Here is a 27,659-nt window from a genome sequence, read left to right as displayed (position 1 = left end):
TTGTTTTCCACGTGCGTGTTTGGTTCCTTTGTAGACAACATTCTTAGGTTACCATTTATCTGTTGCTTTAATTCTTCTTTGATTTTTGAGTTCTGTAAGCGGCTGGTATCTATGTAATCTGGTTTTACCCTTTGTGAAGGTTTCTTAAGTTTAATGCTTACACGCGCTATCAAGGGATTGTGGTCCGAGGAAACATCTGCGCCTGGGTACGCCTTAACCGATTTTATGCCGTTTTTGTATCTTTCATTTATCAACACAAAGTCTATTTGATTCCTAACTATTTTCTGTGCGTTATGTTGAGGTGATGTCCACGTATAAAGCCTTCTTTTGGGGAGTTTAAAACATGTGTTTGAAATAATCATATCGTTTTCTTGGCAGAACTGTAACATTCGGTCTCCTCTCTCGTTCCTTAACCCGAGACCATAATTTCCTACATATTTGCCGCTTTTTCCTTCCCCAATTTTGGAATTAAAATCACCAAGGATAATTGTGACGTCTCTTGCCTTTATAGATTTTAGAACATGGTTAATTTGTTCATAGAATTCCTCAACCTCTTCATCTGATTTTTCTGCAGTAGGAGCATAAACCTGTATGATATTAAGATTTACAGTTTTTGTATGAAGTTGAAGGAATATTACTCTATCAGACACTGGTGTAAAGTTAATAACAGACTGCATCATTTTTTTTGATACAACAATTGCTACTCCATATCTGTGGTGTGGGTCATTATTTCCTGAAAAATATATCATTCCGTTGTTTGTCGCGAAGCTGCCTGAACTCGACCACCTTGTATCGCTGATACCTAAAATATCGATATTTAACCTTTGCATCTCTTGTATAATATTGTTCATTTTTCCAGGTTCATACATACTTCTGACGTTCCACGTACCAATATTTATTGCATCTTTAAAACAGGGATTTCGCCGGGTTACGACCTGAGAGGCCCTGTTGTCATGAGAATTACCTCTCCTGCCGGATCTTGTTTTCCGATGTCCATGATCAGTACCAGAATTTATTGTACGTTGTACAGCCATGATGATTGTACTAGAGATATCCAATTGGATCTTTAATACAGTGGTTTCTCCTTGCCTTCTGTATCCTTATGCCGTTGGTCATTTACTTGATTCATTCGCCTTTGGTGCCAATTTCTTAGCGCCAGGACAAAAGAGTGCCCTTCCACTTACCAACTCATCCGCCCGAAGCCGTTGGTCAGTAAGTGTGGGATTGCTTATACCGGCAATCGCTCGGTGGAGTTTTCGCCATATCTGACTACCCTCACTTAGTTTAGCCTGCAGACCAATGCAGTTGCCCGGGGTGTGGCACGTGGAGCCATAAGTGAGAGTTAGTTGTCTTATGAGGACCAGTTATCAAGAACCATCTCCCGTCTATGACGCTCGATGTGGTCGTTCCGATAAAAGGTGCTACCTCTATAACACAACTTTACACCACTATATACAATATACAATAATAATTGTAAATTAATCCAATATATTAGGGCCATTCCATTTTAAATCACTCAATTTTGGAGCAAAAAAAATTTTGGACCTCCGATTTGTCTGAAAATTGGTATATAGCTTCTACGGGACGTAAAAATAAGATATTTAAGGTCAAAAAATTGTCTTCTTCTTTTTTCTCAAAATGTTATTTTATGCGATTTTACAGTGATTTGGTGTTTATTTATACAAATTTTTTGATTCAAAACAAGCTTTTGATCAAATTTTATAGTGTAGAAAAAGTTAAAATACCGTTTTTTACATTTTTCTCCATTCCCAAAATACATCATATTCGATTTGGCTGAAAATTTGCCCACAGATAGCCAAAAGATAGGACTTTAAGTGGTTAGAAGGATTTGAATTATATTACAATACCAAAAAAGTTACATGCAGTAATATCAAACTCAAAAGTATATATTTTATACTAGAAAAATTGAATGTATTCCCGAAATTTGAAGAAAACTAAAAATATCTCGGAAAGTAATCGGTTTAGATATGTGTGTGTGTGTTTAGATTTATGACCTTGGTTTGAACCAATTGGCCATGGTTTAGATATAGAGAATGCTATATAAAAATGAAAGAGTATATTAAATAAAATAATGTTGAAAAATAAAATATAGGGTGATCCATTTAAAAAAATAGAGAAAATCGTAATTTGGTTTTGTAGTTCACCCTGTATACAAATATTCGTCAATGATGTGAATTGGACTTAATTTAAAAACTACAGTATATTGTTTATCTTATTACATAAAACAAATTATTGTCTACGAATTACTTCTTTATATACAGGGTGTTAATCTCATAGTGATTTCGAAATAAAAATGGTCATAACTTGTTAAATACTCTGTATAGTAATGCAAAACCATATATTGTATGAACAAGAATTATGAGGGGAATATAAATATAAAAAAATATATAGGGTGTCCCATTTAAAAAATTATATGTTTGATATACCACGCAGTTACTGATCACCCTGTAGAAATGGACATATTTTCCAAGCGTGGAGAATATCATTGCCTACATTTTTTTTAAATACCTTTTTTTCGATATTTTATACCATAATGGAGCTATCGACCGATCCCGCACTAAAAACTCACCCTGTATATTACTATCAAAACCAATATATGAATTTTATTCTAATTATTGAACTTAATCATACATCATTAAATAGTGCAAACAAATTACATATTTTTACTTATTAGATGCCTACCTAAACAAATATTAAAAGCTTCATTAAATTAAATAACATTTCATAACAATTCAAAAATCTGGCCAAGTACCTAAGAGGTGGAGGCCATGAAACTACAAAGAAGAAGAACAATTCAAAAACAAAATAAAACAAAAATTAGTTTTTTAAAAACTAATAAGGACTTTTAAATCCTTTTTAAATATTTCAAATAAAAAAAATAAATAATAATATACTTAATTATAATTATTTTATATTTATATAAAAAATATACTTTACTTAATAATTTAAAGAATTTTTAAGAAATACTTGTAAAATTCAATAACTTTTATGGTAAAATTTAATCAAATGATTTTCACGGGATTTTCCAATTGTGCAAGGTGAAATTTGTACAATTTTTAGTATATTCTTGAGCTATTCCAATTAAAAAAGAAGGTTGTGCGTGCTATGGAAGGTGATAATATATTGCAGTTTTTTTTCAAAAAAGGAAGCGAAGCTCGAACAGTTCCCACCTTCACTTTCGTTGGTGGTGTTTCACGAGTACCATCAGTTTAACAGGTCATAAGTTTTTATTATTTCACTGCATATGCAATCTATAAACTGGATCGTAAAATATACATTTCCATATATACAATATGTTAAATTTTCAGGTCTTAATGTTTATAAACAATGCAAAATTTGATCTATAAAAAAATACTAACTTGATTCCTATTTGTCATATAAAATTATTTTTTCTTTTTTAATATGTATTTTTTCACCAGCTTTTCAGTGAGCCTACATGCAAGCGTGTGACATAAAAACTGTCAAAGTTATTCAAATTGTTTATAACCTAGAAAGTAGGGTCTTTTTCAAACGGGTTTTTTAATAACAATTTTAATAAAATGTTAATTTTTTCTTAATGCATCTTAAAAGTAGGGTCTCGAATAATTGATTGCTATTTGCTAAATATCTCTAGATTCACTGTTAGGGCAAGAACAGTTGTATAAACAATTGCTTTCTGGGAAAAACAAATTGAATAACTTATAAACTATTTGGTCAATCTGGTTGAAATTTAGTGCACCTAAATAAACCATTAAATGGCATAATTTAAAGTTGTTAAATTATATATTATTATGTAAAAAGTAAAGTTATAACTATTTAAAAATTAGTGAAAAAATGAGAGTTCTTTGCAATTATCTAGGTCAATTGTTTATGTATATTAATATGAGTACTATCAAATTAAAGAACTTTTTAAGATCTACAACACTTATTTAAAACATTTTTCTCAAAAATTAACAACAAAATTTTATAGTCAAAAAACTGAGTTTTTCATCCTTTGTACCTGTTTAAAAAAAGAAGAAGAAAAATTAGCTGTACGTCTTCACGGAATTATCATCAGTTATCTCTCATCTACCTTTTAGCACTTTCAAAACCCTGCTTAACATTTTTTCATGTTTTTTCCCTATTAACTGGGGTATATCAACTTTGCAGACGATCGAGTAAAAACGTTTTTATAATACACTTCACTAGTTCTTTGTCTCTTTGTCACTTTGTCGGGAAAAAAAATTTATTATCGATTTTAAGCATACTTCCCGACTATCTGGAGATCTGACATTCTCAGAGTAGCTCAGAACTCCAGAGTTGCCAATGCAATATTCAATAGCTTTTAAAAGGATTCATTGAGTTTTATTATTCCAAAAAATTATAGTTGTGTTAATACTGTTGTACTTGAAATTATATGCCAAGTATTTATCTACATATCTAACTTCCAATATGGCCTAGTGGCTAGAATACCTGGTGTTGTTCTGAAGCTATTTCTTTGTGGCATTTTTATGATTAATTATTTATATGGGAAATAAGCCACAATTAAAATTTTAATTGTGGCTTATTTCCCATATAAATAATTAATCATAGAATACCTGGCTTTCGCCCAGGAAGCACGGGTTCGATTCCTGGTATCGGAAATCCTTTTGATTTTTAAAATTGACATTTTGTTTTGAAAAATGATTGTTGTGTAATACTTTTTTAATATTTTGTCCTAAAAGTAATAAAAACCTAGTATTATAAAAAGTCATTTTTTTATAAAAGCGTAATAATTATATTGGCGCAGGGTTTCCATATATTCCTCAAAGTACATGTCGCAATCCCTTATAAACATATTATATTATATATAAGGTATTAATTACATAAATAATAAATAAACTTTAATATTTCATTTTATTTATTTCTAGGTGTCCAAATTGCATACCTGGCGATAATAGGCACCCAAATGTTTATGATTGTACTTAGTATAGCCTTATTATTTGGAATATACAGGGTAAGTTAAATATTTATTATTATTAAAGCAATAAAAAGCTAAAATACGAAATTAAAACAATATATTCGCTATACATCAATATTGGTAGTACTGATCAAGATATTGACGAACTTTATTTAGTTTTGTTGTAGGTTTAGGTTTTTTTTGATATGTTATTTTTTTATAAATGGTTTGAGAAATAGTATTTAGATATTTTCACTCCTTGTCTAAAAAGTTTGGATCTAATAGCTGGATCTTTCAAGAGTAGTTGTATCTACACTAGGTTCGCTTTCAAGATGCAGTAGAAATAAACAAACCAAGACACGTTAAATGCCACTAGGAACACAACCGAATCATAATTTACAATGTATATACATTGTAAATCCCAAATCATGATTTCCAAAGTTTATACATTGTAAATTATGATTCGGGAGTGCTCATAGTAGCATTTAACGTGTCTTGGTCTGTTTATTTCTACTGCATCTTGAAAGCGAACCTAGTGTATATAACTTAAATTTTTAAATGCTGATCACTTTTCTATAAATATTTATTATAATACAATCATACAGCCCACAAATGTCACCAAAAGATTATTCTATAGCTCCACCTCCCTTAGAATGATGCTTCTTCTGTAAGATGAATTTGCGTGTATCTGGGATCGCCTGGGCTCTATAATGTCTTAATTTTGTTTCTTTTTTGTTGTCCTTGTCCTTTTTTTCTTATAGATATTGTAAATGTTTATTAATAGGATGGCAAAATATAATAAGATCGCGATGGTGCAAATGCTGCGACTGTAGCAATTTGTAACAATATACCAACCAATGTATATACAATATAATATGTAATTGCTAGTGACATATCAATGTCACTAGCTATGTCATTAAATGGTTACTGTTGAGGCTTTTACTAGCTTATGTGTAGGTAGGTCTTATCTTAAATAAAAATCTGAGAAATGAGTTTGATAGAGAATAATATAAAATTACGATCTGATCATATTTATTTACATACAGAAATGAATTTAATAATAATAAAAAAGACTTGCGTAAATCCGAACAAGAAATATAATGTAAGAATATACTTACGTACGGTAATCGTTTACATAATATTTGTCACTTCTGGATATTGCTGAAGTTACAATGGAATGTAGATGAATATAGTTTCGGTGTAGTTGTTATTCTGATCTACTACATTTGGTGCACCACGTGGTTTGCGTGTCCCTGAAAGGGGGACAAAAAAACATGAATTTATATCATTAAAAAAAATCTAAAACAAGAGAACTTGTGTTAGCGACAGAATAAATTGTAAATATTGCCTGAAGTTATAAAAGATTAACAAATACATAAAAAGAAAATAGTAGATAGCAAGAATTAAGTGAAGATGATTATTATAAAAAAAGTTGGTTAAATATATTACAAAATTACACATTAATATACCTGCGTAAAAGTTAAAGAGTGGTGCGATTTGAGGGTTAGGATATTTGAAAAATATAAATGGGTTTATGATCTAAACTATTCTGAAACGAAACTGACATGACCAAACGGTATTCAGAGTTGCCAACAGACAAATAAATTTTGTATTGACTTGGAGTAGATCATAGATATTTTATAATATGTATGTAGATACGGGGTCTGAATACGGGGAATATAATCGAAATAAATAGAAATTGAAATTGAAGAATAATGATTAGACAGCATATTGCGTAGATATATGGTTTATCACCAACTATTAAGGACCAAAATAGTAAAACGAAAAAAATGTAAAAGTACGTATTGTAAATACAATAAGTGAGAATATTTGATATTTTAGGGAATATATCACATTGGTTGTGATTTAGATTATATCTTTTTTTGGCTTTTGACGTTTCGACTTCCAGTCGAAGGAAACCGTAATCAAAACAAATTTAATTATTATTTCCTAAAATTATAAGGATCTCTCATGGGCGTTCTTTTCGTTGATTATATAACGCGATTTTTTATCATACAATAGCTACATTTTGACTTTGTCTTTTCTTCTGTTTCTCGCTCTTACCCTTGTGTATTTGATGATGTGTATTTTATATGGCTATATGTATATGACTCATTTTTAATATTTTGTTTATTCTCCTTATTTGTGTATTTTCTCCTTCTCCCTTGGTAAATTTTTCTGTGTAACACGTCTTATACATTATCGTTGTTGCCTTGTCTTCCTTATGGCAAGCTTTTAGCTAAACAATATTACTCTACATATAGGGCATACATTACAGTATAATTAAACTACTGTGCTATTTGAAAGTCACTTTGTTTGTAAAGAAACGATGCATTAAACGTGCATCCTACTCACGAAGTATATGCAGCTATAAAAGCATTATTAATGTAAACAAGGAAAAGCTATATACCAACTTTACTGGTCCAATTTCGTGTTATTCTCGTTATAAAACTAAACTGGGTAACTCGAGTTAGTACTTAAATGGGTGGAGTTATAAAATAAAGACATTAATTCACAAAAAAAATAGTAATAGTGTCCTTTTAAACTTTTATGGATGTTTTATATTTCTCTGAAGTTTCTTTCTTGTTTTAAATCAAATTTTTAGGATCTTTCCGTTCCGTATTCTTCTAATAATTCGTATTTCTGTTTTTAATTGTTGTTTATATTCTTCTTCTTATTACCCTGTCTCCTTTCGAAGGTTGGCGATTCAAATGACAATTGTAGTTTTGGAAACAATCGCACGAAAAATTTCTGCTTATGAGTGGTCAAATTATCTTCTCAAGTCTTTCAGCCACGATTTCTGACGTCTTCTTACTGATCTTTTGCCCTGTACTTTACCTTCCAATATAATTTGAAGTAGTTTATAGCTTTCCCCTCTCAATACATGGCCCAAGTGCTGTATTTTTCTTTCTTTGATTATAATTAGTAATTCCTTTTGTTTCACGTGCCGAACGACCTCAGTGTTAGAAAATTCTTGTACTCATGGATTCCTCAGCATCAGTCTGTATATATACATCTAAAAGGCATATATTCTCTCTTCTGTTTTAGAGTCCATTGTCCAACCTTCACAGCCAATAAATGTTTTCATTTTCATGAGTGTTTTCCTCACTTGTTAGATTTTTGATAGAATTTCTTTTTTCGGGTTACACTGGCTATTAACATTTGCTCTTAATAGTTTATGTACTCAATAGTTTATGTACTTAAGAAACTCTCAACCTTGTAGAAGAAAGACGAAAACTTAAAAATGACACGTCAAATTCAATACAAAAAGAAATAGAGATAAGCACCATAAATACAACTATAAAACACTTGTGCAGAAGGGACAAAAATAATTATATAAAAAGCATATGTGAACAACTAGAGAAACATGCTGACCGCCAAGAATCTAGAGAACTTTTCTCAAAAGTCAAATATCTAGCTAGAGAATTCAAACCACAGACACAGATCAAAGATAATAGTGGAAATACCATAACAAACCCAGACGGTATCGCAGAGGTGTGGAAACAGTATTGTGAAATACTATTCTCTGACAACGACCCAGACCATAATACAGAGAAAAGAAGTTATGAAATAGAACCTCAAATATTGAAATCAGAAATTGAGTCGGCAATAAAAAAGCTAAAATGTAGAAAAGCACAAGGAGAGGATGAAATAACAGCTGAAATACTCAAAGAAATGGGAGAATTAGGGACGGAAGTAATGCTTACAATTTGCAATGAGATCTGGAATACCGGAAAGTGGCCAAATGACTGGGGTAAACTCACGTTTATTCCGATATACAAAAAAGGTTCTCCGACAGATTGCAGTAATTACCGTACAGTAGCGTTGATATCTCACGCGAGCAAAGTACTTCTAACAATAGTCAATGAAAGATTAAAATCTATTCTCTTACCGCAAATTCCCCAAGAACAATACGGATTCTTCCCAGGTAGGGGAACAAGAGAACGCATTCTTAATATTCCTCAAATTATCGAAAAATCTCGAGAGTTTAACATAGAAACATATTTGTGTTTCGTTGACTACTCCAAGGCCTTCGATAACGTAAAATGGAATAAAATGTGGCATATACTTAGAGAAATGGGTACGCCAGAGCATCTAATCTATCTATTACAAGCACTTTATGTAAATAACACCGCTAATGTAAGAGTTAATAATGTGGTTTCGAAAAACGTCAAATTAAAATCTGGAGTGCGGCAGGGATATATAATAACCCCCATTCTATTCAATATTGTTATATTTCTATTTGATATGAAAATTAAATTTTGATAATTATAAACAGAATTCAATTTAATATAAAATATTTTCAATTTTCTCAACCACGGGCATATAAATGTAGAACAACCTGTATACAACAAATTGTTATATTTAATTTTAAGAAGTGATTAAACGAAACTCGGGAAAATGCGCTTAGAATAAACAAAGTGAATGGCGCGTACCATTATCGTTGTTCGCGGAAGGTTCGATCATTAGCCTATGCTAAAGAAGACTCGGTTGGAATCGATAATAGGTCATTATCGTTGTTCGCGGAAGGTTGGATCATTAGCCGATGCTAAATAAGACTCATTTGAAATAGAGAATAGGTCATTAAATTTTGTAAATAGTAGAAAGTAATTTTAGAATGGGAATTAACTATTTTTTTTGGAAATCCATTAAGCATATTTAGAAAGATTAAAAATTGGTTTTGAGGAATACTGCGAATGAGAGTTGGTGGTGGAAGGTTGATTTGTGAATCTGGAAGGGATATTTAGAAAGTAGGGGAATGAATGACAAATATAGATCAGAATGTTTTGAGCTGTCGAGAAGTGAAGTCCAGTAGTAGACGGTAGTGTACGGAGAGTGAGAAAGCCGGTGTAGTTCCGTGAGTGTGGAGTATCTATCGTGGAACGAGAGGTAGGCCAGGTTGAGAGTAAAAGAACCTCCTTGAGCCAAGAGTGTCCCGGTAGCTGATTGCAGTTTCGAAAAAGGTAGAACACAGCATCACGACAGAAGCAGGAACGAGAGCTATACGAGCTAATCTTCAAAGGAGAACATTACTGAAAGCCAGGACGAGGTTTTGATCGCAGCCAAGGATAGCAGGAAACGGGTCTTGTGTGAAGATATTCTCAGTTCACCAGAAAAAGGTCAGTCTCATTTGTTTGGACATGAATGTATGGGTTTTTTCGTATTAAATACCACATTATAAATTGAAGAACATAATAAATAATATCAGAAAAGCTTCATCAAACTTAAATAGAATTGTTGCTAATAAATCCTAATAGTTAAATGTTAATAAAAACTTTCAATTGGAAACCAAAAGGAAATAAGATTCCCATTTGTAAATGTTATGTTTAAGAAAAATAAGATCTAGCAAATATTGAGCAGTGATTGCCATTTAAATAAAATAAACAATATTTTGATTATAATTGTAACCCATATGTGTGTATTATTTTACTCTTTTCTTTCCTATCCCGATTAGGAACCATTGAGAAATACTTAGAAGCCACGAGAGTAAGTAATTAATTTTATAATTCGCCCTGAGATTGAAAACATATTGATATGTGATCTGGTAAATTAATTAGATTATGATTAATGCATTGATTAAATTAAATGACATATAAGAATATTATCTCATATCAATAATCCAGATCACATCAATATATATAGTGAACACATTATGTGTCAAGTTTTTGAGGAATGGCAAGGTGGAGCAACGATGGGAGGAAGAAAAATAAAAAACCTACGTGATGACACTGTTATATTGGCGTCTTCACCAGAAGAACTGGAAGAAATTATGAATAGGCTAGGAACGGTGAGTACGGAATATGGTTTGAAAATAAATATACAGAAAACCAAAGTAATAATCATCGATAGAATCAGAAACAACCAACTGGTGATAAGAGACTTGGCAGGTCACGAAGTGGTCCGACAATTTAATTACTTAGGCTCCGTTATTACTAACAGTGGAGGATGCGAAGACGAGATCCGTAGGCGCAACATAATGGCCAGATCGGCAACAGCCAAGCTCACAAAAATATGGAAGAATACTGACATTACAAAAAACACAAAATTACGCCTTGTTCGAGCGTTAATATTTCCTATCGCCACCTACACTTCAGAGACTTGGACCATCAAAAAAGCAGATTCAAAACGTATAATGGCATATGAAATGTGGGTCTACCGGAGAATGTTGCGCATACCATGGACCGCACATCGCACAAAATAATTCAATATTAGCCGAACTTAACGTAAAAACTAGACTCAGCACAAGTATCAACCAAAATATACTGAGATATTTTGGACATATAACTAGAAGTCTCTTCTTCTTAGGCATGGAACGAATGATAGTTGAAGGCAACGTAGAGGGCAGAAGATTCAGAGGAAGATCTCCATAACGATGGTCGGACCAAATAAAGGACATGACTGCTTACTCATTCTCCGAAGCAAAACAACACGCACAGGAGAGAGAGAATTGGACAGAAATAGTCAAACGACTTACATGACGCCACTACATCCTTACGAAGGAGAACAGATAGGGGACGAGGAGTTTATGTACATTACTTGCTCTATTATTGGTCCCTTGGCATACAGATGTACGTTTATTGGTTTTTTTTGAGAATAGTAAAATTTTAGTTTTGAAAACGTTTAGGGATAAACCAAATATTTCACCTTGACGAGCTACCGGATGTATTATATTTTGTAGTTTTTGTGCGTTGCTTGCAATTAGGATGGTATCATTGGTGTACCTGATATTGTCTATGCTGGTTCCATCCATCTTGATTCCACCTTAGACCTCGTCTAATGCTTCTCTGTATGCTTGTTTATTTTATTGTCTTTTATTTTTTTACTACCATATAATGGTAACTTCAAAATAATTTTCCCATTCATGTTCTTTTTCGTAATTTTGTTTTTAATTTTTATTTGTGTTGTTTGCTCTATTCGGTTTTTGCTCTATTTGCTTTATTTGTGCTCATGGTCTTCTCCACAGAACGTACTTTTTATAAAATAAAGTGAGTTAAGAATGGAAATGTTTGTCCAATGAACTGTCCGATGAACTCTAATTCATATAATCACTGTCCGACCATATAATGGTAACTTCAAAATAATTTTTCCATTCATGTTCTTTTTCGTATTTTTGTTTTTAATTTTTATTTGTGTTATTTGCTCTATTCGGTTTTTGCTCTATTTGCTTTATTTATGCTCATTGTCTTCTCCACAGAACGTACTTTTCATAAAATAAAGTCAGTTAAGAATGGAAATGTTTGTACAATAAACTGTCCGATGAACTATCCCAAGGTATGGGCAACATTCTTTCCCAACACCATATACTAAAGGCATAATTTTTTTTTGCGTTATTTTGTGCGAAGGATCCAAGTTTATATTGAAATATTGAGACCGCAAGTGCATTCACCAGTCTCATCTTAATTATTTTAGAGATAAATTTAGCCCAATAAATGACCGTTTTGGAGTGTAATTTCCAGGGGCAACTCCGAATTGCATGAAAATTTGGATTTAGGATCTACTTACCCTCCACTTCAAAGTTGAATTTGTGCCGTTGGATGGCACTTTTACTTGGGGGGTGATATTTACCCCTTCTAGGGGGGTAAAAAACGCGTGTTTAAAATAAGGCAGGAAATGGATAAATTGACTTATTTTAAGCACCTTTTGTTCTATAAACTTTTTTACACAAGTCAATACTTTTCGAGTTATTCCCGATTTAAAATGTTGATTTTTCGACAAAAAAACTACGTTTTCAGACAGTTTTTCCCAAATAACTCAAAAAGTAAATATTTTATCGAAAAAAACATTTTTAGCAAAAGTATAGCCTATAAAAAAAACGAACAAATGGTGTACCAGTTAAGTCCACAAATTGAGCAAAAGCAAAGTTATAGCTCATGAAAAATACGTTCTTATTCGTCTAATTCCAAATCGAATAATTCAGCGCGAACTCACCGAAGAAAGAAGCGTTTATCGGAAAAACCTTATTAACGTTTTTAAAGTATCGAAAAAAGCTTATTATTTGTTTTTAACAAAAGTTTACAGTATCAAAAATAAACGAGTTACACTGAAAAAAAAAGTTGTCCCCTTTTTTTGGTAAAAAAAAATCGTGAAAACCTCCCTCTATTTAGCACCCTAAATGAAATTAATCGTTTGGCTTTATCATCTATTTTAACTGTATGTGTATTGTTTATATGATCTGTAAGTTTGATTGGTTTGAAGTGCTTATTTTTAAAAACATTTGGTTTTATATTAAAAAAAAATTTTCTAAAAATTTTTGCAAAATTTCATTTTTTCAAAATAACTTAAAAAGTATTAGTAATAAGAAAAATGTTAAACAGTAAAAAATATAGGTTTTGCTATTATAGATATGCTAGTTTCATTTTGTTTCTCCGTAAGACAAAAATTGGTTAAGATATGGCTGTTCAAAATTTGCATACACTCGTGATTAGTGACCCATTCAAGATTTCTCAATTATAACCCTTTCAAAAATAAACACTTTAAACCGGTGAGACTGACAGATCATATAAAAAATAGATAGGTAAGTAAATTGTTTGTAAAGCGGTAGCGATTAATTTCATTTGGGGAGCTAAACACGGCGAAATTTTCATGATCTTTTACAAAAAAAAAGAGAGCCAACTTTATGTTGAGCGTAACTCGCTTATTTTGAATGCTAAAACTTTTGTTAACCATTAAAACAAAGCTTTTTATAAACACTTTAAAAAAGTTTAAATGGGTTTTCCCGAAAAGTGCTTAATTTTTCGGTGATTTCACCTTGAAATATTCGATTTGGAATTAGACGAATAAGAACGTATTTTTCATGAGCTACGACTTTATTTTTATTTTTTTGATATACTTTACTGATACACCATTTTTTTCGGTTTTTTATAAGCTACACTTTTGCTAAGTGTTTCGATAAAATATTTACTTTTTGAGTTATTTGCGAAAGACCGTCTGAAAACGTAGTTTTTTTGTCGAAAAATCAACATTTTCAATGGCAAATAACTCGAAAAGTATTGTCTTACGTAAAAACCTCTATAGAACAAAAGTTGCTTAAAATCAGTCAATATATCCATTTCCGGTCTTATTGTGAACGTATGTTTTTTCACCCCTGAGAAGGGGTGACTCTCACCCCCCAAGTAAAAGCAACCAACGGCACAATTTCAACTTTGAAGTGGAGGGTAAGTAGAACCTAAATCCAAATTTTCATGCAATTCGGAGTTGCCCCTGAAAATTACACGCTATCGCCGAATTTCCCGTTCATTTACTGGGCTAATTGGTAACTTTAATTAGACTACTCATCCTATTTTTTGCCAAGACAGTTGAAGTTGTTTCCTATCTGGTATTCCTGCAAAATCCTAATCTCTATCTATTCTGAATTGGCTTTAGAAGAATATCTGATCTAGTACTGTTACCAAATTGAACTGTTAAAGATTTTTGAAGTTATACTTCTTTAGGCACGAGGGTTAATTTTTATTTTTACTGGGCGCATGCGCACACTGACAGTATGGTATGAAACATTATACGGGATCTGATTGGGTGTTAAAATCATCTGTCAATAACTGTTCAAATGGAGATTCTGGATAAACAAAATGTTGTGTATATTAGTTTTTATTGTTGTGAGGACAGAGACAAAAAGCGAGTTTATAATTATTGTAGTGACTTAGTAGTATTAGGTAAATACCTATTTGGAAAATGTACCTACCTAGCTAGTAAGTAATGCTTTGATTTACATAATTTGATAACCAACAAAAATCTCCATCTAATATATTGCTTTTTTAGTCTATATTTTTTCGTATTTTAATTCCACAAGAATCAAACTTATTTGATTAAACTAACCGAATAAGCAACAAACTGTCAAAAAAAATTTAAATCGTTTAGTTGCTAAGTATATCTTCCCACGTCATTCACAATGTCTCGGTAGTTAAATTCTGCGTGGGGTGAGTTCAAAATAATCTAAACGTGGTAGACGCAGGCGCAGGTTCAATTTCCAATAGAAATTTTTATTTTTTTTTATTTTTTTTATATATTTTATGATTGTAAGTATATTTATTATATTTTTTTTCAGAAAATACGTATTTAGTTAAAATTTTCTCAACAATTGTTCACAAATAATTTCTTTGGTTTCATTTTTCAATGTGTTTGCGTGTGTTTTATTCTTTTATTTCTTAAATTTTTCGTATTGTTTTAATAAAATTTTTTGGAAAGTAGTAAGTATTAAAATTAGTTTAATAATAGAAGTATAACTTCTTACGTGCGTGCAAAGTACACACACATTCTTTTTTAATAAATGTGACCAGTATCGGTGTACCCATCTATATTAATATGGGATAAAGATTGATCCAGCTTATACAATCGAATGTCTTTTGATGGTCAACGAACCATATTGTAATAGATATTTGACATCTCTCGACTTTTTAAGTTTTTTCAGTTTCAGAATTTGCTCATATCTACCTTTTCCCGCCAAGAAGCTGCAATTTAAAAAAAAAAGAATGTGTGTGTACTTTGTACGCACGTAGGAAGTTATACTTCTATTATAATATAATTTCAACGACATAAATATACCTACTTAACAGTTACAATACAAAAAATTAACAATAATTACCAAAATTTAACCAAAATGCCAAATATTAAAAAAAAACGAAAAAGTATGAATCGTCCTGGAATTGAACCCGCAACCTTGCGAATTCTCAATCTCTGGTCCAATGCTCTACCAACAAGACCATCAAGGCACATACTATTAACGTGTCAGATATACATATTTACACATCACGGTGAAAAGTGAAATATAAAAATAGATGTTTTATTATTTTACGCCCAAGGAGGACAAATCCAAAGACACAAAATTATAATAAAAAACCTTTTAAACCACATTTTTCAAATTGCGCAAGTTGTATTATTAATATTAATGTTAATAAATGAAATATAAATGTTTTGACGTTTCACAATTTGACAATATCATAACAAAATTTGATCTACTATTTTTAAAACACTTACCAGTGTAAGATTCTTTAGCTTTGAATAAGCGAGATCGTAGATCGTCCCGGATGATTTTTGTTATCCACAGTTCTCTACGGCTTCGACCTAATAGGTTTTTTATCAGTAATTTTGCGGCACTCATACTAGTCACAGTTTGATGGGCTTTCACATTAACATGCAACAATCATCCCTTCTATGTTAATAAGTCCAAAAATATAATATGAAAACTATTTAAAAAGGCAGTATAACCATTAACTAACTTTTTGTTTGTTGTTTCCCTTCCTACAAATTTTAAAACGCAACAACCATACACCATACATAACCAAACCACAGTCCCACAGCTGTGATACAGCTGCCGTATTGGATAATTTTTGTCATGTCACTTGAACATCCAATCAGAACAAAGTTGTAATGCGACTGCGCCGGGATCAAAGGTTTAATCCTATTAAAATTCACTCTCGTATGCGCGTAAAGAAGTATAACTTCAAAAAAAAGTGGGCGGAAATGTGTGCTGCAAAGATTATGAGAGTTTGTTATTAAGGGGAAAGGCGCAAAATGTCGCCTGCCAAAATTTTCAAAGTGTTTTAAATGTATTCATTTTTTTCGAATCCTGAGAAAAATAATACCTAAGTATTTTTGAAAAATTTAAACGCAGAATGAAAAATTACAGTATTACCGATTGCCGAAAGTACCTTAGAATAAATAAAAAAAAAATTTAATGAAATATTTGCAAGTAAAAATCACACTAAATTTTCTCTTTTATTTTCACAACTGTAACTCATTAAAATAAACATTATAGAAGTTTTCAGGGACTTTCGGTCCTCGGTAATAATGTAATCTTTGATTCTGTGTTTAAATGTTTCAAAAATACTTGTTAGTTTTCTCTGAATTCGAAAAATATTAATGCATTTAAAAAAAAATAGAAATTTTGACAGGAGGTATTTTGCTCCTTTCCCCTTAACTTTCTCAGCACTGGGAATAGTTTAAGTCAAAGCTTTCGTTCCTAATACAAAATATTCGCAAATTCGTAAAATATGCTCTATTACAAATTTTGTAACGTTCTCATATAACTATAAACTTGTGTAGTCCTTCGATCTGGATTTTTCTTGGGGCATGGAAGTAAGAACTAAGATATCCTGTCTCAAGGTTAACCTTTTACTTTGCACTACAGACTTGAAACGTCCTTGAAATATCTGCTTCACTTTTTTCCCAGTCAGCTTACATGTCTTTTCGCTTTAACACAAACAATCCATTTAACAATAAAAAACTACAGATGATATTATCCTTCTATCATAGCAAACGAAAAGGGGGAAGGTAAACGATTTTGTCGGGTATAGAATTCCATTTTAAAAGGTTTTTATCTCCGGAATTTCATGAAATTCTCGCAGTGTTTGCTTGAATCTCAAGAGGAGTCCTTTTGAAAAAGTACGTCGTAAGCGATAATCAGGATATACAGCATTCTTGATAACGCCGTCGGTGTTCATCTGTTTCGGGCGAACATAAAAAAACGTTGATTTCGAATTCTCGTTTTAGACCAGGGCAGAGCTGTGAAAAAACGTCTACATGTCGATGTGAGCGTGGCATTCGGATTTTTAAAGAAAAACTTCAGTAGTAATAATTGACTTATCCACTCTCTAAAATAGGTCGGGAAGATTAATAAAAATTAAAATATTTTTTTATTCAGCTTAAATGCCTCGACAACTAAGGCGTTGAAGAAAACTAAGACCCATTGGCATGTGAACAGGATCTTTATACTGGAACGTATTGAAATTCTGGATGTTAACACAAACCCGGATTGTGCCGACTTTAAGCTTAGGACCAGTGGCGTAAAAAACTCCGTCGGGGCTCCCCGCAGAAATGGAAATGGGGCGCCCCTTTAAAAAATTACTAAATGCGACATGTGTAACAAATACCTATGTATATGTGTTACAGCCCAGTCACCACCGAAGTGGTCAACTCAAGACTTTTCGAGTTATTTATGAGTAAAAATGTTTATCGTTCAGCAAAAAACCACGTTTTTAGGCGATTTTTCGCAAATAGTTCAAAGAGTAAGTATACGATGGAAAAGAATATTGTTAGTAAAAATGTATCAAGCTTACAAAAAAAATGAAACCAAAATGAAGTCTATCGACTCGTAAAAGAAAACTTGTAGCTCATGAAAAGTTTTTCTTATTCGTCAAATTCCAAATCGAATATTTCAACCTGAGATAACCAAAAAATGAAATACTGTTCAGGAAAACTCATTAGAACTTTTTTAAAGTGTTTAAAAGAAGGTTTATTTTTTACACAAGTTTCTAGCATCAAGACTAAGCCATTAAGCTCAAAATACCATTAATCCCATTTTTTGGTAAAAAATTGTGGAAATCTCCCCTTACTAGCACCCCAAATGAAACTAATCATTATCGCCTTACAAATTACCTAACTTTTTTATACGACCTGTAAGTTTCACCGGTTCAAAGTGCTTATTTTTAAAAGGGTTCTAGTTGAAGGGGTTGAACGAGTTACTAATCACGAGTATATGCAAATTTTAATCAGCCATGTCAACCAATTTTTCTCTTACAGAAAAACAAAATAAAGTCAAAATATTTATAAAAGCAAGACCTACCTACATTTCTTTACTCCTTGAGATTTTTCGGATCACTAATACTTTTTAAGTTATTTTGAAAAAAAGGTATTTTTCCAAAATAAAAAAAATTTAAAAATTTTTTTTCAAAAATAAGAACATTGAATCGGTCAAACTTACATATCATATAAACAATAAATATTTAAAGTAAATGGTAAAGCGCTAATGAAAAATTTTATTTGGGGTGGCGAAATAGGGGCAGATTTTCACTATTTTTTTTTTTTCAAAAAAAGGGGCCAACTTTATTTTGAGCGTAACTCGTATACTTTTGGTGTTAGAAACTTTTATAAAAAATAAAAATAAAGCTTTTTTTGAAACATTTAAAAAAGTTTTATGAGGTTTTCCCGAAAATTGCTTCATTTTATGGTTATTTCAGTTTGAAATATTCGATCTAGAATTGGACAAATAAGAATAATTTTTCATGAGTTTCAACTGTGCTTTTACTGTGTCGATAGACTTCATGAATAAGTACACTATTTTCTGTATCTTATAAGCTACATTTTTGCTACAAATATTTTTTTGATATCTAATATTTAATTCGATAAATACTTATTTTTCAGTTATTTGCGAAAAACCCGTCTGAACGTTGTTTTTTTTTAAATAAACATTTTCCCTCGCAAATGACTTGAAAAGTATTAGCATAGATAAAGAAACTCTATATAAGAACAAAAGTTGCTTATAATTAGTCAATTTATGCATTTCTGGACGTATTTTAAACGTATGTTTTTCACCCCAAGGAGTGAATCAAATCCAACTTTGAAGTGGAGTGTAGAAGAATGTAGAATGTAGAAAATGGGGCGGCCAATAGAGCCTGATACACTGCGACCTTAGTAGATCTATTGTGTTTCCCCTTTCTTTTAAAGCACTTCATCTAGCTTAGTCCTCTTAATGAGACTTAACAGCCTTGATAGTGGCCTTTTCATGTAGCCTGGTGCTTCCGGTTTTTCCTCACCGAGTTCTAGAAACCGCACTCGTGCGAGACCTTCGCAATGACACAGAACGTGTAGAGCGGTTTCCTCTTCTTCCAGACAGAACCGACAGGTGTCCTCTTCTGTCAGGCCTATGAGACTCAAGTGTCTATTGAGTCTACAGTGTCCAGTCAGCAGACCCACTATCATTCTGACAGTGCTTCGACTGCGCGAAAGTAAGTCTGTTGTAAATTTAGCCGAATGTCCTTTGATGAACTGTTTGGCCTGCCTCTGTCCTGGGGAGTTGTTCCACCATTCAAGAGACCTCTGTTGCGCCCATTTTTGTATAGCTGCTCTTTTTATCGTATTTGCGATTCCAAAGACGGGTTCCGGACCAACCAGTGGCGTAGATGCGCCTTCTCGGGCCAATTCATCGGCCTTCTCGTTGCCACGATAACCCTTATGTCCCGGCACCCAGGCAAGTGTCAATCTGTTTCGACTTCCCACCTGAGAGAGGACACTCAAACAGTTCCATACCAGCCATGAATCGACCTGTACCGAACTGAGAGCCTTCAGAGCCGCTTGACTATCCGAATAGATAACGATGGAGTCGTTATCTAGATTCCGACTGATTAGTTCCATAGCGCACCTTTGTATAGCAGCTACTTCGGCTTGAAATACGGTCGCATATGTCCCTAGACATACCCGGACTTCCGTCCTTGGTTTTAAGCCATATATTCCAGCCCCTGTACCTATATTGGTTTTGGAGCCGTCCGTATACCATATTGAGTTTGCCGTTATCGGCGGACCAGCTTCCCAGTCCTCTCTTTTTGGTATTGTGACTTGAAAATTTTTGTTAAAGCTATACCTCGTAACCATTCGGTCTACAGGCATTCCTAGAACGGGGTCTGCCTTTATGTCCTGGTATAGCCTTAAGTTATCAGTTCCCTGCATCATACTTATTGGAGCTTGGCCCTGGATCAACCGATGTACTGTTGATCTGGCTTCACTCTGTATGTATATATGTAGAGGTGGTAGGTTTAGTATAACTTCTAGCGCGTCCGTTGGGACTGTTCTCATGGCTCCCGTAACACTCAAGCATGCAAGTCTTTGTGTGCTACTGAGCAATCGAATCGCCCCGGACTGTTGCGTTTTGTTCCACCACGCCACTGAACCGTAAGTTAGCATGGGCCTTATAACCCTTGTGTATAGCCAGAGGTTCATTTTAGGATTTAACCCCCAATTCTTGCCACACATTCGTCTACATCTGTTCAGGGCCATAATGGCCTTCTGTGTGACTTTTTGAATGTGTGCATTCCATGTCAGCCTCTGGTCGAAGTGGAGTGTAACTAGAACCTAAATCCAAATTGTCAGTAGTAATTGCACAAGAGCTCTGAAATTATTGAATTTTTCCCGAGTGTCACTTTGACAGTTTTAATTTCACGAGCCGAAGGCGAGTGAAATTATGTCAAAGTGTCACGAGAGCAAAAATTCTATATTAATTTCAGAGTTCGAGTGCAATTTGTTGCGATTATTTCATGAATAAAACTGTTCAAAACCAAAATTTTATTGCAATTTATGTATGTAAGTACAAATTAGTACCATTAAACATACAGTTTTTATAAATATTTGACGATTGAAAGTCATCACTTTTATAATTTTTAAAACATTAATTGTCATTAATGTCACTGAATGTATTTTTTCGTAGCAACGAAGGGCATCTGACGTAATATACTTAACGACGGGAGATTATCAAAAATTATCGATTTAATTCAGATTTCTGTAGTTTTCTATTGGTCAGAATCTCCTGTGAATGAAATAATCAAGCAAATACGTCCGTCGTGACGCTGATAATTTCACTCCAAAACTGTCATTTACTGAGATATTGGTGTGTTCATGCATTGTTTATGACGACTTACATTTTTCATCTTTATTGGTATAGAATAAAATAGAACAAAAATTACTAAATGATTACATTAGTATTATTCTATGAGATGAACAACTTTCTTCGTGCACTATCTACTATCAGCGAATATTATCTACAATTTTACTAATTCGGATGGACAACTTCATTTTCAATACTGCACTGCTTAAAAAACGTATGTAAGCAAATAATATAACAACACATTTTTACATATATTAGACAACAAGATGGGGCCCTTGACATATTGGGGCCCCCGTAAGCTTCATGCTGGGGGGCCTCTGATACGCCTATGGATAATTGTATTGAAATACTAAACGTAGGTAAAGATTAAAGAGAAAACCCATTTCTAGATTTAGAAATATTGTTCTAAAATTCGGCAAATTGCAATTCTCAAATCTTTCAATAGTCACGTACAAAGCATTATAGGTTACTGTCGTTACCATCAATTTCGGTAGGCCGGAAGGGATTAAGTTTCTAGATATTATGAGATGATTCACTTCGCAAATAGGTCTATTTAGAAATTTACGTTTTTAATTTTAAACACACAACGTAAAATAATATAACAATATCAGATTTTTACATAATATCAGATGACAAGATGGGGCCTTTAAGCGATTGGAGCCCCCCCGCAAGCTCACGCTGCGGGGCCTCTGTTATGCCCCTGCTTAGGACTTCTGGTTTGCTTTTTACCTACTACCCTATCTCTGACTTGTTGATTGCTTTTATAAATATTAATTACCACGCTTCAAGACTTATTACAGACTTGATTTAACAAATAATGTCATGACTTAAATCAACAACATGTGCCAAATAAAATCAGTGAAGGTTACACTTGCAATGATAATACTTACTTACTTAAGCCCTCCTCTTATACTTTACGGTGTCGAGGTAAATGGAGAAATCAGACGTCTCCATGCCTTTCGGTCAGTAGCTAGTCTCTCTGCCCCTCTCCACGCAATATTTCTTTTTGCGCAAGCCTTTCCAATATCCGCGTTCCATGTTCTTGCTGGCCTGCTTATTCGTCGTTTGTTGTCGTATTCAGCTTTTCATATCCTTTTTACTCATTCTCGCCATATGTTCGAACCGTAATAACTGTTTCGTTTCAAGTCTGTCTAAGGTCATTCCGATACCGCACCTTTCACGTATTACTTCGTTTCTTATACGATCACGTCTGGTCACCCCGGTTACCGCTCGTAAATATCACACTTCTCATGCTTGAATTTTGCTACGGTTGTTGTTGTTCACTGTCCACGTTTCACTACCGTAAAGTAGCACCGGCTCATATACAGTTTGAAATACTTTCTATTTTGTTTTAAGGCTTACTTCCCTCTTCCTAATAAAACTTTTATTTAGTGCATATAGTATAGTGCAATTTTGTTGCACATATTTCTCTGCTGTTTGTTTCTGGTTCTATATTTCCTTGTCCATTCATTGTTGATCCTAGATTCTTGAAGTCCTCTACTTGTGTAATGGTCTCATTATTTACCTTAACATTTATACTTTCTTGAGTTTTCGATATTACTAAAGCTTCTGTTTTTTCGATATTTATTTTCTTTCCGAATTTCTTTAAAGCTTCATTCCAAACATTCACATTCACATGAAAGTCTTTTTCTGATTTTACCACAATTACCAGGTCATCGGCATATATCAACTCTGACACGTCTACTTCTTGAAGTCATACACTCCAACCCTAGTTCTGTTTACCTTATCCCTACATTATTTTGCAATTTCGTTAATTAGAGTGATGAAAAACAAAGGACTGCAATAATAATATTTGAAAGACTGATAAATTTTAGTAGACTGATAGTAAGACCTATCCTAACATATGCAACGGAGACAAGGACCGATACAAGAAAGACGAAACAACAAATCAATAATATCAAAATGAAAATATTAAGATCAATAGCGGGCATATCATTAATAGACAGACAAAGCAGCAGAAGTATACGAGAACGATGCAAAATTCAAAATCTTAACAGGTGGATAAAAACAAGAAATAAAAACTGGAACGAACATGTAAACCGAATGGAACCAGATAGATTAGCGAACATCTGTAAAAACAAAAAGCCGTATAGCAGAAGACCCGTTGGAAGGCCGCCGAAAAGGTGGAAAGACAATGTACAGTCAACAACAACTGAAACAGAATAAGAGGCAGACAAACAGGAGTAATCCTAGTCGCGCGAAGAAGAAGAAGAAGCAGAAGATAAATTTTGTACACACTTGATAAATAAAGGAAGTGAAAAAATCGTATATTAAAGTGTGTAAAGGTATTCTATTTCCTTAGCTAAGCGATTTCGATAAAATTGTCATCATCGGAGTTAATGCTACAAATGGAAAGTAATCTTATAAATCAAAAAAGTACAAGAAGTTTTTTTAACTTACGTCAATGTATGTATATAAAAAGAAGCTACCACTACGTAGAGTCGTGTGTGTGAGCATCGTGTTGAACATTAGTGTATTACAATATGTAATATTGTAATACTCTTGGGAAACTTTGGAGGAGGAAAAAAACAGCCACTCAAAGATTACAAGCACATAAAATTTTGTCCATGGTGTGCGTTTTTTTTTTTTCAACTAACCGTTACGGCTGAAGAGAAATAGTTGACTGACAAAGAGTTACATTTGGATGTTGGATTTTAAATGTTTTATCTGTCCGGTGTTGACATTGCTGACATAAGAATGAAAGTTTTGAAAAAATTTATAAGGATATTTGAAAAGTTGATATAAGGAAATGTACCTTAGATGTCTGTACTTATACAATAATAGTCTAATTGTCTAAAAGTATCTTTTAATCTGAAGACTGAAGCAGCTTAAGGCATACATACTCTGTGTCAGGACAGAAAGAAGAAAGTTTTATGAGAGCTATGAATAAAATTCAATTTGTTAAATTGTGAATGGTATTGTTTGTTCCACAATCTTGCTTTATTCCTACTATGAAGGAGTTGTTAGATCTTGATTCGTTTTTAAAACCTTTCTATTAAGTATGAAAGTGTTTGTGATGACCATTTTAAACACTTTACTTAAACAGTTTACATATCTAAACTGCTATCATTTTGGACTCTGCACCGAGTGAGAGCGTGAAACAAAAGATAAGTCAATTATTATTACTGAATCAAAAATGAATAACCATTTTCAATTTCGTTGCAACACGAAACCACAGCCGCATCATCATTCCAGTTCAATCAGAGAGTGCAGCAAGCACCAACTGGAATGATGATGCGGCTGCGGTTTCGTGTTGCAACGAAATTGAAAATGGTTATTCATTTTTGATTTACATGTTTACTCTGATTGGAGTACAAAGGGAACCATTCTCGTTGGAACTTTACCGCGCTGAGCACATGGGACGTGAATTATAAATTGTAAAATTCCCTCATCTTCCTTAGTCTCAGTATCCGTTATGGCTTGCAAATTGTAGAAGCCTCGGAGGTGTTACCAGAGAAGGTTCCTATTGTTTTCGGTCTGGTAGGATGTGGAACAACATTTTCTGGTGTTGTTTTATGTGCTATTAGATTGAAAACTTAGTATTTTGCTAGCAGTTGCTGCTAGGGTATCCCTGCTATTTCGTTCGTTGCAATCCGTGACTGCACACCGGAGTTTGTCCTAGCTGGGTCAGAGAGAGCAGCATATGTGCCTCCTGATGAGAGACCAATAAGTTTCGAAACCGGTAGAGGTGCTTGCTGCACTCTCTGATTGAATTGGAATGATGATGCGGCTGTGGTTTCGTGTTGCAACGAAATTGAAAATGGTTATACATTTTTTATTTACATGTTTACCCTGATTGGAGTACGAAGGGAACCATTATCGTTGGAACTTTACCGCGCTGAGCAGATGGGACGTGAATTATATGTAAATTGTAAAATTCCCTAATCTTCCTCAGTCTCAGCATCCGTTATGGCTTGCAAATTGTAGAAGCCTCGGAGGTGTTACCAGAGAAGGTTCCTATTGTTTTCGGTCTGGTAGGATGTGGAACAACATTTTTTTTGTGTTGTTTTATGTGCTATTAGATTGAAAACTTAGTCTTTTGCTAGCAGTTGCTGCTAGGGTATCCCTGCTATTTCGTTCGTTGCAATCCGTGACTGCACACCGGAGTTTGTCCTAGCTGGGTCAGAGAGAGCAGCATATGTGCCTCCTGATGAGAGACCAATAAGTTTCGAAACCGGTAGAGGTGCTTGCTGCACTCTCTGATTGAATTGGAATGATGATGCGGCTGTGGTTTCGTGTTGCAACGAAATTGAAAATGGTTATACATTTTTGATTTACATGTTTACCCTGATTGGAGTACGAAGGGAACCATTATCGTTGGAACTTTACCGCGCTGAGCAGATGGGACGTGCATTATATGTAAATTGTAAAATTCCCTAATCTTCCTTAGTCTCAGCATCCGTTATGGTTTGCAAATTGTAGAAGCCTCGGAGGTGTTACCAGAGAAGGTTCCCATTGTTTTCAGTCTGGTAGGATGTGGAACAACATTTTTTGTTGTTGTTTTATGTGCTATTAGATTGAAAATTTAGTCTATTATTACTGAAGTTACCACCAAACTTTTTCTGCAAACATCCGAATGCCACCTCTCATCATCATCCAGCCTCAAAAGTCTACTGCTGAACATAGGCCTCCAACCCCATCTATCCTGCGCCGCCCTCATCCAGTTTTTATTTACCTTTCTTAAGTCGTCAGTCCATCTTGTAGGCGGTTGACCGACGCTTCTCTTGTCTTCTCTTGGCCTCCATTCCAATAACCTCTTCGTCCATTGCCCATCTGTCATTCTGGCTACGTGTCCTGCCCATCTCCACTTCAACCTGGCTATCCTCTCGATGACGTCAGTCACCTTTGTTCTTCTCCTGATTTCTTCGTTTCTGATTTTGTCTCGCAGAGTTATTCCTAACATTGACCGCTCCATTCTTCTCTGCGTGACTCTTAGTTTGGTAGCCGAGGCTTTAGTTAAGGTAAGTGTTTCTGATCCGTACGTCAAGACTGGGAGGACGCACTGATCGAATACCTTTCTCTTTAGACATGTGGGTAACTCACTTTTAAAAGTTTCTCTCAGTTTTCCAAATGCTGCCCACCCAAGACCGATTCTTCTCTTCAGCTTATGAGTCTGGTTAGCCCTGCCAATCGTAATTTCGTGTCCCAGGTATTTATATCTATCTACGAGTTCTATTTCCTTCCCACCAATACTGATGTTCTGGTTGGGTACCAAATTTGTCATTATTTTTGTTTTTGAGATGTTTATATTTAAACCTACATTTTCTGTAGCTACAACGAGTTCTTGTACCATCTCTCTTGCCATACCTAGATCCTCAGCTACTATGACTATATCATCGGCGAAACGTAAGTTGTTTAGGTATTCTCCATCTATTTTTATTCCCTTTGTCATCCAATCCAAACTCTTGAAGGCATGTTCTCAGACCGTATTAAAAAGTTTAGGTGACATTGGGTCTCCTTGTCTAACCCCCCGTTCTATTTTTATGCGATTACTGTTAGTATGTAATTTGACAGTGGTTGTTGCCTGTAAGTATATTTTGTGTAATAATTTTGTATACCTATAATCTAGCCTGCATTCTTTAAGCGCCTGTAATATTTTGCTAAGTTCAACTGTGTCAAAGGCTTTATGAAAATCGATAAAAACTAGAACTAGGGGTTTATTGTATTCCACTACTTTCTCTATTAGGGTTTTTATACTTTGTAGATGGTCATTTGTTCCGTAATTTTTTCGGAATCCTGCCTGTTCTCTTGGTTGATAAGTCTCTAACTTTCTTTCCATTCTCTTAACTATTATTCGCGTAAATAACTTATATAAATGGCTGAGGAGGCTAATCGGTCTGTAATTCTCTAAATTGGCTTTGTCTCCTGCTTTGTGTAATAGAATCATAGTAGCGTTGTTCCAGTCTGTTGGAATATTGGCGTTGTGAAGGCATATATTGAAAAGTTGTTTAATTTTTTCAAGTAGTATATTTCCTCCAATTTTTAGTGCTTCTGATACTATTCCATCTTCACCTGGGGTTCGATTATTTTTCATTTTCTTCAGAGCCTCCTTAATTTCTGATTTTGTTATATCGGGCATTAAATCCGATCCTTGATTTAATACCCCAGTTTTTACTGTAATTGGAGGTTGCGCATTGTCATCTTTTTTTCTTGATTTGTATAACTCTGTGTAGAACTCTTCGACTATTGTTAATATTTCATCTCTGTTTGTAGTTTCTTTTCCAGTTCTGTTTCTTAGTTTGTTGATTGCTATTTTTCCTTTTTGTACGCTTACGTTCTTCAAAACTTTCATGTTCTTATTTTGCTCTATTGCTTGTTTTGTTTTTTCTACATTGTAGTTTCTTATGTCTT

The 27,659-nt window shown here is 33.7% G+C and overlaps 1 protein-coding gene across 1 annotated transcript in view; it reads left to right on the top strand.

Annotated features, from left to right (window-relative positions):
* Nucleotides 1-27,659, top strand: part of LOC114340380 (uncharacterized) — a 1,055,195-nt gene that overhangs the window by 739,551 nt on the left and 287,985 nt on the right. The window contains exon 9 of the mRNA XM_028291124.2: nt 4,890-4,975. Within this exon, the coding sequence (XP_028146925.1) occupies nt 4,890-4,975 (86 nt within the window). The remainder of the gene's footprint in view (nt 1-4,889; nt 4,976-27,659) is intronic.

The sequence above is a fragment of the Diabrotica virgifera genome, chromosome 3, assembly GCF_917563875.1.
Source record: "Diabrotica virgifera virgifera chromosome 3, PGI_DIABVI_V3a".
In the NCBI taxonomy this organism is placed as follows: Eukaryota; Metazoa; Arthropoda; class Insecta; order Coleoptera; family Chrysomelidae; genus Diabrotica; species Diabrotica virgifera.
The sequence above is the reverse complement of the archived record's forward strand: the minus strand, read 5'-3'. Positions and strand labels throughout refer to the sequence as shown.